The sequence below is a fragment of the Actinia tenebrosa genome, unplaced genomic scaffold (assembly GCF_029948245.1).
Source record: "Actinia tenebrosa isolate PJP-AT-01 unplaced genomic scaffold, QUT_ActTen_1.0 PGA_scaffold4__44_contigs__length_22323623, whole genome shotgun sequence".
Classification (NCBI taxonomy): Eukaryota; Metazoa; Cnidaria; class Anthozoa; order Actiniaria; family Actiniidae; genus Actinia; species Actinia tenebrosa.
In genome coordinates, this window is record NW_028292581.1 from 20,066,739 (window position 1) to 20,078,680 (window position 11,942).

The 11,942-nt window shown below is 34.4% G+C and overlaps 1 protein-coding gene and 1 long non-coding RNA gene across 2 annotated transcripts; both read left to right on the top strand.

Annotated features, from left to right (window-relative positions):
- The first annotated feature begins 2,332 nt into the window (after window positions 1-2,332).
- On the top strand, window positions 2,333-10,250 carry LOC148907438 (uncharacterized). Its single transcript, XR_016121098.1, has 2 exons — window positions 2,333-2,392; window positions 10,158-10,250. It is a non-coding gene; the product is annotated as an uncharacterized LOC148907438 (long non-coding RNA).
- A 78-nt stretch (window positions 10,251-10,328) lies between these two features.
- On the top strand, window positions 10,329-11,458 carry LOC116296496 (histamine H2 receptor-like). Its single transcript, XM_031704517.2, has one exon. It carries the CDS (start codon window positions 10,423-10,425, stop codon window positions 11,206-11,208), a length of 786 nt encoding a protein of 261 aa, XP_031560377.1. The 5' UTR covers window positions 10,329-10,422; the 3' UTR covers window positions 11,209-11,458.
- Window positions 11,459-11,942: the final 484 nt, after the last annotated feature.

Sequence of the window (11,942 nt, forward strand, 5' to 3'; positions counted from 1 at the left end):
GAATTAATAATCAGATTATTTATCGACTAAATTCACTTTCGTTAAACAAAAATCGATCCCGTCTAAATTGGTAATCATTGATATCTTCATTAATACATTAGAATTAGCCCCTTGGCTGCGCGCATGAGAGGAATCAGAAAACATCGAAAGATCTAGTTCCAAATGTTATATAATTCGCTGTCATAATATCATTGGATCACTTTAGATTATTGTTTAAGGAGGAGTAGAATTGTGACATCGAACACTTATCTAGTGAATGGGAAAGTGGGATAATATTATTGTAGTTCCGTTCGTACTTCAAAACGTGGATCCACATATAGAAGCAAGCAAATATTAACATTTACAAAGGTAAGTTTCACTTTGGATGAAATAATTTGAACTAAAAATGCGAACCATTGTCGATCCCTTCAAATGTCAGATTTGTTCAAAAAGTTGAGCATGTGCTATCGATATTTTTTACGGCAACAGAGCGTATTCTCGCAATCTGAATGGCTGACAGCTAGCTATCAACAAGAGGTAAGACACTTATGACGAATCGATCGCGCTCGCTCATAGCTTTCCATTGCCTTTGCCCTTAATATTGATCGTAGATGACGTCTTAAAATGCTCAAAAACCACGGTAAGCTGCGCAGCGCTCGTGGTTCTACTTGAGTTTTAGAAACTTCATCTATGATCAATAAGAGGACAGTCAATGTAAATCTATGATCGATTTGCTAATGTGCCTGTTTGTAATGCATCTTGGAGATATCAAGGTTTATACTCCCATTGATGTCAAAGGAGGCATTATTAAATATACGAAAGAATTTTGGGAAAATAAAACATCCTGTATAAAATATCATTGTCTTACTCAGGGTTTATAGATAGAAAGGTTATAAATCACTCATGATTGTAAGCTGCACGGCTGCTATAATATAGCGCATTCATATGCAGCCCGTAAAGTCCTTCACTGCAATGTAAAGCGCACTGAGACAATGTGAAAATGCGCTATATAAGAACCCCCATTATTATTATTGCAAATTTGTCTTCTCATAGGAAGCACTGTCTCAATTTACAAAAATGATGAAAAATAAACTCAAATGCTTCAGTCCTATGACTGCATCACAATCCTTAGCGTATTGGAAGTATAAGCCTTGATTTCTCGCAAGATGCATCACTCGAGCCACATAAAGTATTTTACCATTCAACTATTCACTTCATATACACCTATTTCAAAAAACGTCGTCATCGCCAAAGGCGATAGGTAATAGGCGATAGACGAAAAGCGATAGGAGATAGGTCATTCCAAGATCCAAGAATAGCTGGAATGACTTGTGTTTCTGCTTCTTATTCTCATCAAGAACATGGACCTTAGTGTTGAGACTGATTTAAGGTTCTTTGTATTCAACGAAATCCTTTCCATGTCGGCGCATTTGACCTATCGCCTTTTGCCCGGCTTTTTCGATGACATCGATCGTTTATTGAAATAGGTGTATGTCACCATATATGGAAGCCATTCATTCCATAAAGATGACTTAATGAAAAGGGGGCGCGAACGATTCAGTTTAACGAGTTGTGAAGTATCAAAAAACGAACGAGCGAGTCTTCGAGTTTTTGATGCAAAACGAGTGAATAAAGATCGTTCAAGCACTTTCCATGGTGTTTTCTGTTTATTATATTCATACTGAGTCCCCTCGAATAGAAGCTTGACATCTGCCCCGCACATTTTTCACATGTTCTTGACAGACGCCGGTGTGCCAAAGTGAACGGTGTTGTTCAGCCACGCCAATTTTAAAATCGACTCGGGCGAAGAAATGTCAAGTCGTTTTTTTTTTCTCAGTGTGGTGCTGCAGCTCTCTTTTTGTTTCCTTTTTACATTTCTTTTCGTTTGGATTGTTTTTCGAGTAATAACAAACTCTGTATGGTACTCGCAGGACAGTAAAATTTCTTCAGGTTTCTCTCAGAGCATATTCCCCTACAGCGAATCATTGAGAACTTCCCCTCTTTGTACGTTCCGGCGTTGGTATATAAGCGTAAAAGAGAATAATAATAGGACGGAAAACAGCTTGCCAAAAAGTAAGAAATAGAAAGAAAGGAAGAAAGGAAGGAAGGAAGGAAGGAAGGAAGAATACCGTAGTAAAAACAAGAGCACCTTATGTTCAATGTTTCTTATAGTCGTAAGACACAAGACGACATGCAAGAGGTGGATAAACCAATGGGGTTCATTGTTTTAAATTTCTATGACTGTATTAGGTATATGTCTAATTAACTCGGTTTGAATAAAATATATTAGTAGTGTATATCTTATGAAACAAAAAGCTTTTGAATCTATTTACTACTTTTAATTGAATCCTAAACCATCTGTGTGCACTTTGCTGCTTTACTGCTTGAAAAACGATCCGCAAATAGCCTAAAGGTAAGAAATTATATTCGAAAAGAAAATTAAAACTTTTTCTAAACCAGCATATGGATTTTTAAAACACCTAAAATGGAAAGGAATGAAAAAATAATAATTAGGCATAAAATATTACTTGATAAAATATATGAAGAGGTCAACGAATACAATTAAAAATATTTTAATTTTCGATTTTTTAATATGAATTTTTTGTTTGCTTTTTTCAGCGGAAAAAAAACCAGAACTATCGTAAGATAGCGAATAGGTTTTAGTAACAAAGGGAAAATTTTTTAAGCAATCAAAATAAAAAAAAAATAGTTTGGTTTTATATCGATTGTAGAGTAGTTGCATTCAGGCATCTTTGATAATGAAAATACGATAGCGTTGTCCTTTTATTATTTCATTTAAAAATCTTGATTTTGGTCCTCCTTGATAGAAAAGATCAAAACATATTTCTAGAAAATAAATTAAAAAAAAAAAAAAAAAAAAAAAAAAAAAAAAATCGCCGTTGAAAAATCTTTTAACAAAAATCAATTTTCTATACAAGTCCTGGTAAATAAATATTTAATCAAATGCAAATTTAAGAAAACTGTTTTTGTTCAATTAGTGAATTTTTATTTTACGTCGTTTGGAGGATGTTTTCAGAGTTAATCTTCTTGTACTTCATATAGCGGGCCGTTAAACTATTCAAAATAGAACTCTGGAACGTCCTACCAGAACATATCAAAAACTATGGACCAGTGAAATGACTTTTTCAAATTAGAATTTAATTAATTATTTACATATATTTTTACGTTGTTTAAGTTATCCACGTTATAGAGCATCATTAGTGTAGAGCAGCGTTTTATATATACTTTTATACACATATATTTGTACATATATGTGTATAAAAGTATATATAAATGTCTATATATATATGTATATATATATATATATATATAGACATTTTTAACCATTTGCAAGCGCATTGAGATAGAAAACTACTTTTACGGAATAAACATGCCATGAAACTGATGATTTATGCGTATCTGTGTTGCACATATAGCGTGATGGTGTTGACCTACGCTTTTTTTTTAAATTGTCCTGAAAGGCAGCCGTGCCTTTGCATCGAGGCTAGACGAACGGTGAGCTTGCAATGACAAAGACCTTTTTTAACACCTTATTATACAATTATTCACATAACTCTATCATTGCAAGGTCACCGTTCGTATCGCTTCGATGCAAATGCATGGCTATCTTTCAAGATGGTGCAGGGAACTGTGAAGTGATAATTCTGTAATCCACAGTAATTTGGCAAAGAGAGGTCATTTTTGACGAATCTGAATCTTATGGAGAACAAAATACTTAATGAGTACTTCACAATTAAAGAAGCCCTTGAGGATAATTTCAAGGAGAGTTAAAAATAATGTAAAACTCTCGAAAAACTGCACCATGGGAATGAGTACTTAAAGTCAATCACGCCGACTTTGAACAGAGCCGTTGCGCTGCCTTGCCATGCAAATTAAAGTTCTTGGTTTACAGGAAACTATTGTCTCCTATGCTTCGCTCCTGCTTTTTCTAGATGGTTCTCTCAACATCCCACTGAGATCAGAGTATCCGAAAATGGAGTGTTCCTTAATGTGATAGTAACATTAAAAATAAATAGAAAACTAAAAAGTCGAAAAGATTGCTTGAAAGGTATAGGCGAGCGACTGGCATGACTCAGACAGTTTAATTAATTGAGGGACTTCTAATTCTCTGACCAATCACAGCACAAGCTTGGCTTTTTACCGCCATTTGCTCTCATGCAGGTTAGAGCTTGTTAATGCAATGATAAATCAAACTAATGAATAGAAAGTCGAAAAGATTACTGGCAGACGGTGGTTTGCGATAGGAGTAGCGAATGAGAGGTTTCTTTTTCTTTTTAATTACACGCCTTTTTCCGCTATTTTATCTCTCAGTCCAGTGTTCCTAATGTATATATGATAAATAAGCTAAAAACGAAAATAAGAATACTGTCAGATAGTATTGTTGGCGATCGAGTGAAGACTCAACGACTACACTCAATTAAATTTCTGGCCATTGCAGAGCGCCTTTTTTCGCTATTTAATGTCAGTCCAGTGCTTCTAGTGCATGTCATAAATATCATACTAAAAACGAAAACACGAAAAGAGTACTGACAGACGGTGATTGGCGATTGACAGTGGTGTCTGACCGTTAAGAAAAGGATTTGTTGGATTTGTGGTTGATTTGACACAAGAATATCTAACACAACATAATATACAAGCAAAAGCAAGGTATTTATATAGACAACTTTAGATCAGTTACCACATCATAATATTTTTGTACGTGCTTCTTAGACGCCCAAACAAGGCGTTGTTCGCGTCTTACTGATTAATATTGTTGAAATCTTGGAGCTCAGTTGTTGGCCAAAATTTGAAATAATATGCAAAGACATGTTTAATGGCTATGATTATTTTATATTTTTCGTTTTCAACCACGTAAATATTTTGCTGTATTTTGCTGGTGCCACAATATTGAGTTCACTTGCCAATGAAAAACCAAACCCTTATTGTGAAAACTCTTTTCTGCAGGATAAACAAAGTCATTATTATTATTATTATTATTATTATTACTATCATTATTATTATCATTATTATTATTATTTTGTTTATTTCGACTTTAACTCGTTTTACAAGTATTGTTCTTAGTGAAATTGCGGATACATTATATATCTAAGCAATTCCCCAGTTACATCAAGGCAGATCAGATGTATGTTCATTTGAAGCTATGCAAAGCTTTCACTATCTATTATTATTATTATGAGGCAATGTAAATGTCTGGATGCCCAGTGAAAAATAAAGCTTTGGTCGGACGGATAACCGTAACCAACCACAGCATCAACTAAACTCTAACAATGACAGTTACAGTTGAAAAGGAATGACGATGAAAGCTAGAAAAAAATTAAATAAATACAGATAAGAGACCAAAATTAAAAAAAAAAAAAAAAAAAAAAAAAAAAAGAATTTTAAATTCAAAAAATTATTAAATGTTCCATAAAATTCAAATAAAAATTTCTAAAGGAATTATTATTATCATTATTATTATTATTATTATTATTATTATTATTATCATTATTATTATTATTATTATTATTATTGTTATATTTTTGCACAGCAAAATAAGAACATTACAACTCTTTTGCTGGTATAGATTAACCTTAAGCTCGAGATTCTACCCGGCTCCTGAGAGCTGAAGTACTCTTCTTAAGATTTGTGCCGTGCCTAAAAGTACAGATTTCTATAGGTCTAACAAGCTAATACTATGCCTATATTACAAACAGTTCCTTCAATGATCAACCAGGTCTTCTTCTCTTTGTCCTTTATCACTAAGTCCGGCTTGTTAGCTCCGTTCTTTGGTGCAACCTTCAGATGTATTGGAATGTCCCAGGGTATCTTTGCTTTTTTGTTCTTTACGACAGGTTTTGGTATTGGTTGTTTGTGCCATGGTGTCTGAGATCTTCATCTTTAGTGAACCCATAGGACGATATGATTTGATGGTAAATAGGGCGTAGCATCCGATCGTGTCTTGCCTTGTATAGGGATTGTGCGATAGCAGAACATCCGCATAGCAAGTGTTGTATTGTTTCTTCTTGGACGTGGCATAACCTGCATCTTAGATCTCCTCCTTCTTTCTACGATATACCTTAGTTCAGTTAGTTGTCAGTAACTGTTGCAGGATACTAGTAGTGTGTATACTGTAAACGACGTCAGGAATGTTCTTCCATATCTTAGGGATGTTATAACTTTCTTTCTCTAGATCTTTGTATTGCCATTGTCTAACTAGATACTGGCCTACCCATGCTTGTTGCTTTATTTCGTCTTCAAACTTAGCTTCTGTTTCTTTCGTGAGCGCCGGTTTGGTGTGTCTTGGTTGACACTTAGTTATTTGAGTTTGTCCTTCGTCTGTTGTGATAGTTGTTGTTTTCTCTGTGATGCGTACTCTACCTCTAAGTTTAGTTATTATTATTATTATTTTATCATTATTATTATTATTATCATTATTATTATTTTATTATCTTTACCATTATCTTTATTTACAATTTGCTTTAATTTTGCTTACAAAATTCTTAGTTTACCGAGTCCATTCCATGGGCCTTGGGAAAACAAGAATGTGTTGATAATCTTTATTGAGGGAAACCTACTCACTAGACGTGGTTTTCAGCGAGTAATATTACAATAATACAATTAAAGAAATATGAATAAACAAAAATATGCATAAAAAGATAACTTAAATACGATAAGAAAAATGTAAAGTTATAAAATATAAAAGAGTGATCTAAAAAGACTTATGATATATACAAAATATTAAAAAGCTAATAAATATTTTTAAGAGATCCATTCTTGAAACTATCGACTGATGTTATTTTTTTATAATCTAAGTTTAATTCATTATGTACTGTTTAATAAACGATAAACGTTTAATAAATCTAACATTATTTAGAAAACTCATTAATAATTCATGAAGAAAACACAATAGAAATCATGACCATGAAGGTGATTTTATATCTGATAAAGATTCGTCTTCATTTGCATAAACTTTAACTTGGATTTTCTCTATCAAACTTGGTTCATTTCGTAAAAAAATCGGTACACAATGAGAACAAACATCATAAGTTTTCTAAGCCGTTCAATAATCCCGCAGATCGTGGTTTATCGGGTCTAAAACCACTCGGCTACGCCTCGTGTTTTATACCCGATAAAACACTCCTGCTCGTTTATTAAACATTACTTATACGTGCCGAACAAGGTAATAAATATCTAACTCGTTTTATCAAACCAATTTTCTGGTTGACTTTTTTGACTAAATAATCGACAAGGTCATGCCATGTCAAATTTTGATTGAATATTACTCCTAAGTATTTAAATGTATCTGTCCTATCTAGTGTATACTCATTTATATGAATATCAACAGTTCCAATATTGTTCAATTTTCTTGTACTCCCAAAGACCATAAATTTGCGTTTTGAGGTGTTGATAGTGAGTAGTTTAGATTCCTGTTGAACCAATGTGCAACCAAACCCAGATAATCATTAAGCTTGTGTTCCAGATCACGTACAATTTTGGCTAAGCAATATAAAACAGTATCATCAGCATACAGGACGACCTCACTTTGAAGTGGATACTTTGCTAATTAAGTAGTTCACGTAAACTAAGAATAATAGAGGGCCAAGTATACTGCCTGTGGTACTCCAACAGTCACTGCAGCAGAGGACGACAAAGTAGAGGCAACAGAAGTAACTTGGCTTCTGTTACCAAGATAAGAGATGAACCACCGTACACATAAGTCACCAAGACCAAGAGAACGCAGTTTGTAGATAAGTAATTCGTGGTCCACTGTGTCGAAGGCTTTAGACATCAATAAATACTGCACCAGTTAAAGAGCCATTGTCCATGTAAGAAATAATCTTATCGGCGACGTTCGCAAGAGCTACCTCAGTGGACAATTTGGGCCTAAACCCAAACTTTTTAGGAGGAGTAAGCTTGTTTTCATTCAAGTAAGAGTATAGCTGTCTGTGTACAGCTCTTTCAAGAATCTTGCTCAAGCTTGGTAATACAGTAATAGGTCTATAATTTCCAGGGATACATCTATCACCAGACTTGAAGAGTGCTGTTACTTTTTACCACATTTCCAGGTTGAAGCAGAGGTTGATGGAAAAGTACTTGAAATTAGAGAGCGAAATTGAAAATGTTAGTCAGACAATTAGAGATTACACTTGACGCATCCTTTAACAGACGAGCACTTATGTTATCTAGCCCCCAATAGATTTGTTAGTTCTTAGATGTATCAGTTCATTTAATACGAACTCTTCAGTAATAGGAATAAACGAAAACTTGGTAGTTGGTGGCATATCTCCATTATTATTGATTAAAACAGATAAAGTTTTTCGTATTTTGTTTGCTAATTTTACACCGATAGTAACAAAGTGTCGGTTGAGAACGTGTGCTATCGATTCATGATCATGATGAATTACACCATCAGACTCTATACTTGAAATATCGGGAACATTTTTCATTGATGTCACCTCTTTCAAACTTTTCCACAAGCGAAGTATTAAAAGAATAAAAGAATATATTTACAGTACAAGGTGTAATTAAAATAAAAAATAAAATAAATCAATTTAAAGGGAAAATAGAAATCAAGAATCAAGTAATCATGAGAGTTTTTCTAATGATGCGTGCAGTTCCAAGGAGAGCAATCTTCTGTACTTCTGTGATAGAGATGTCCCCTTTTAAATGGTTGACATATTGTTCTAGTCCTTTGTGAATTAACCCCAGTGCCCCAGTGCATGCCCCAATGACAATAGGTATGGTTTTTGTTTCCATACCCCACATTTCTATTAACTGTGATGGTTCTGTCCGTATGTACTTGCATGTCCCATAGGATTGTTGCTGTGTCGTTGTCCATTCCTTTTTCAGGTTCATGGTCATACCATTTTATGCAGACAGTAAATCCATATTGCTTACACAGTTTCCAGCTATTAGTGGCGGCTGTCCGGAAGATCGTGTTGACACTTTAGACAATTTTTATCGCAGTTTAATCAGATCTGAATAATACTATGCCTAACTATTCCCTTTCAATGGAGTAGTTTGGGCATAATAGTAATGACAGTAATGTTGTCAAGTACGCAGTACGTCAGTGCAGGACAACTAGATATGCAACGCTCTCGCTGATGAACTAAACCTGAACATGGACAAACTCAACTCTTTTAAGGTGGAACCAAATTAATTCAGAGCGAATTTTGGACAACTTTATTCTCGCTCCCTTCGCAAAACTAGTGCGTCAATCTAACTGTATTTTTCTTATAATGTGCTCGGATTATTCTAGATTCTAACAGTGTATTTTATTTTTATTTTAAGGTTTGTGTTGCTGACTTCACTCAAATATTCTTTTTGATGAAAATCAGTTTAAAAGTATCTATAAGCTCTTAGCTTATTCTTATAACGAAGTTTCATCATGCAAAAAATTAAAAACAAATCTTATGACGATCAAATGCATGCCGAAGAGAAATGATTGATTCAGTTTGTTTGATATGCAGGCTGTTCTCTCCCTTGTCGCGAATTTTTTTCCCCGCTCTCCTTTTTTTATTATAATTATTATTTTTTGGGTCTTCGCTAAAATCAACTTGCGACTTGGAGTTTAGTGCATTTAAATTTTGAAATAGGCATTAATAATTAAAGTGTAGTCTGAGCATATTTCCATAGCCTCTGGGTTAGGAGACCCGCGCAACAGTTGATAACAATCGATTTATAGTTTGAACCAGACGATTTTGATTTACCGTCCATTTTTTTTCCGTTCCATCTATTTTAATCACAAAAACTAACACAGATAGATTTCGACTTTTCGATGACATCCTGACATCATAAGAAACTAACTAAAAATAATATTTATATTACGTAAGTAAATTTTTTTTTTCAGTTAGATTCTTGATAATGATGACATGATGTCATCGAAACGTCGAAATCTATTTTATACGTATTATATCTCTTTCCCTGTAATACCATTCTTTATTTTCTAAAGGCTGGACAAACAATTCCCTGATTGGTTAACTATACGTTTGGGAAGAGTGTTAGCTGAAACTTCTTACAAAACAATTTAGTAGTGATTGTTTAGCTTTGGTGACTTGAAATGAGTATTTCCCGGATATTAAAACGTTAATAACATCCTCAAGCTACACAAGCCCGACAGAACGTTAAGTGAGCGGGAAATCGCATTTGTGACGTTACTTGCTTTTTTTTTCTTACAGGAATCAATTTGGATCAAACTATACGAATTTCAAAGCACAGGGATAAGCAAACTTTAGCCAAGCAAAAAAAAAAAAAAAAAAAAAAAAAAAGAACATTTCTGCTTCTTTAGCGAAGAATTACAGCGACAGCAACAGCGAAACCTCTCCAAAGATTAGTCTCTCGGTAAAGGTGACTTTCATTTTTCTTGGTATTTTGGCATTTCTCATATTCGTAGCTAACTCTACAGTGATTCATCTGTACAAGAAAAACCGTTACCTAAGAACGATGACCAACTTTTGTTTAGTGTACCTTGCCGTGTCAGACTTGCTGGCCTCAATTGTTGCTATTCCTCTTATTGTAATATGCAACACCACGGCGGACTTGGACTGCACTGCTATGGATTTCGCGACGCGCTTCATAGCCATATCGACCATTCTTCACTTGATGGTCGTATCGACAGAGAGGTTCATCATGATCGTTTATCCGATGTACTACATCAAACTGGTCACCAAGAAAAGAATCATTGTTGTGCTGGGGAGTGTCTGGGTATTCTCCCTTACTGTAGTATTAATTCAGTTATCCTGGGTCATCAATGAAACCCAGGCCGTAAAGTACGACCTATCATACAGTCTCACTACCTTCTGTGGCATCGTCCTTCCAGCCCTCTGCTTCATGATCTTTATTTATTCCAAGATATTCACAGTACTTCGAATACAGATCAAAAAAATCAAAAGACACAACATCCCAGAGTCCTTACAAGCCAACAAGGTCTCAGAAGATGTTGCGTCCAAGCGAAGCGAACACCGAGCAGTGCTTGTCTTTGCTCTGATGATCATAACGTTTGTCTTAGGGTGGTTTCCGTATTTCATCTTCACTGTCCTGTACGACTTGGGCATCGAAGTTCCTGCTGCAGAATTCTGGTTATTTTTGAGGTTCGCTACGTCCCTTATGAACCCTTTACTTTACACTTTCCTTAAAACGGACTTCAAGAAAGCACTAATTGGACGAATAAGATCAGAATCGCAAAGGTTCTACAAAAGCGTTAATACACAGAACGAAACTCGGATTTAGACAAGATGATTCGGTAAAACATTAGGTAATTCTATAGTTCTACGGTTGATGAGTAGCGAAATGTGAGGAACAAGTACTCGCTATTTCAGTAAAAACTTAATTTGAAACTTATACAAGCTTAATTAATTTACAAGAAGATGAATGAATTAGAACAAACAAATGAATATTACTAGCAGGTGTTAAGTCGCCGCTTAATAATACCTTGAAAAGATATCCATCGATGATTGATATTAAACTACCGATTACTAAATCACTCTTTCTGCAAGTACACCTACTTGCAAGAACGTTGTCATACGATATTAGAACATGATTAATTTAGTGAGGAAGGAATACATTAAAAGACAAAAGAAAAAGATCAGCTTCAGCAGTAATCTTCTTTTGTTTTTTAATATAATTCCTATCCCACTAAATCACTAACTCACAGTAAGCTTATTCTCAAAAAAAAAAAAAAAAAAAAAAAGTCAACATGAAGACTTTTATATCATATGCATTAATCTTTCTTATTTTAAGACAAAACATTTTTCTGGGTTTGACGAATTTATTATTTACGTACAAAATTTCGTATTTCCTGAGTATTTCCATGCAACTGTTATGGGATGGACCGCTCTCGGTAGAGCTACTCGGGATCTTTATTCTACTTTCTCTTCTTCTAACTAAAACTAATTACATGTCATTCTACAATCAGTATAATATTATCGCTGTGCCTTGATTGGCTAATGGAAATAGTAAATTCC